Genomic DNA, 917 nt, shown 5'->3' on the forward strand with positions numbered 1-917 from the left:
CTACGTCTTGAGCGGTACTGATGACTTAATTGCCATGGACTCTCTGCTCCGGCAGGCTTATCCTCTGTAGACGTGGTTGAGTCAGCAGCTTCCGATGCCTTGGCTTTAGCTGCGTTCCCAGTCGTGGACCTGCACACAAGATCTGCTGAGAAGTTGATGGACCCGGTAGATCGGACGATACGGAGAGCATTTTCCTTGATATGGATAGTTGTAGCGAATAAGGGGCAATAGTCGGTGGCATCGACCAATGCTCACCCTTTCATCTCCTTCTCGATCTTCATCTTCTCTGCAGTGGGATCCTCCCAGACAGGTTTGTATGGGCACGGCTTGTAGGTCTTCCGAGACGACGAATCGTATCCTTCCTCACATGGCTGAGAGAACACCATCTTATGACGAGGCAAAGGATAGTTTGGCACAACGGGTGAGGTCCTTCCTCTACACCTTAAGACCCTCCGTTCTAATCCCCGTCGCCCTACCGGCTCCGTCGTTTTGCCCACCACCTCAGCATCGTCAGTGGCAGGCGAGGCCACATCTTCTTTCGGGCAGTTCCCATCAGGACACTCAGCCATCTCTGCATAGGAGGCAGCTGTATCCGAGTTCCCTTCGGACTTCGCTGCTTCCTCGACCTGCTTGGTATGCCTGAAGGTGCAACGGTCGATCAAAGAGAGTACGTGTGAACATGTACTCCTTCTCGTGCGCTTCCCTGATGTTCTCTACGCGCTTCACAAGCTTTTGCTTGTGCGCCTCCATGTCGAACTTCTCATGAGGCTTCACGTCCATCTTAGCCTTCTGGGCATGACTGAGAGCCTGGATAAGGAAAGTGACCGCAGAGGTCTCCGGTTCAATCCAAGCGTCCGGCACTCACCGCACTGTATATCTCGCCGCCGCTATCGCGATTCACATCTACCTTTACGGGC

General features: G+C 53.7%; 1 protein-coding gene across 1 annotated transcript; it reads right to left on the reverse strand.

Moving 5' to 3' along the window:
* Window positions 1–251: 251 nt before the first annotated feature.
* Window positions 252–780, reverse strand: Pmar_PMAR012292 (hypothetical protein; the record flags this gene model as incomplete). The annotated part of the gene is made up of 3 exons (XM_002785453.1): window positions 252–371; window positions 477–639; window positions 686–780. The coding sequence occupies 3 exons, from the start codon at window positions 778–780 to the stop codon at window positions 252–254; spliced, it is 378 nt and encodes a 125-aa protein (XP_002785499.1).
* Between the last annotated feature and the right edge of the window lie 137 nt (window positions 781–917).

The sequence above is a fragment of the Perkinsus marinus genome (genome assembly GCF_000006405.1).
Source record: "Perkinsus marinus ATCC 50983 genomic scaffold scf_1104296932424, whole genome shotgun sequence".
NCBI lineage: Eukaryota > Perkinsozoa > Perkinsida > Perkinsidae > Perkinsus > Perkinsus marinus.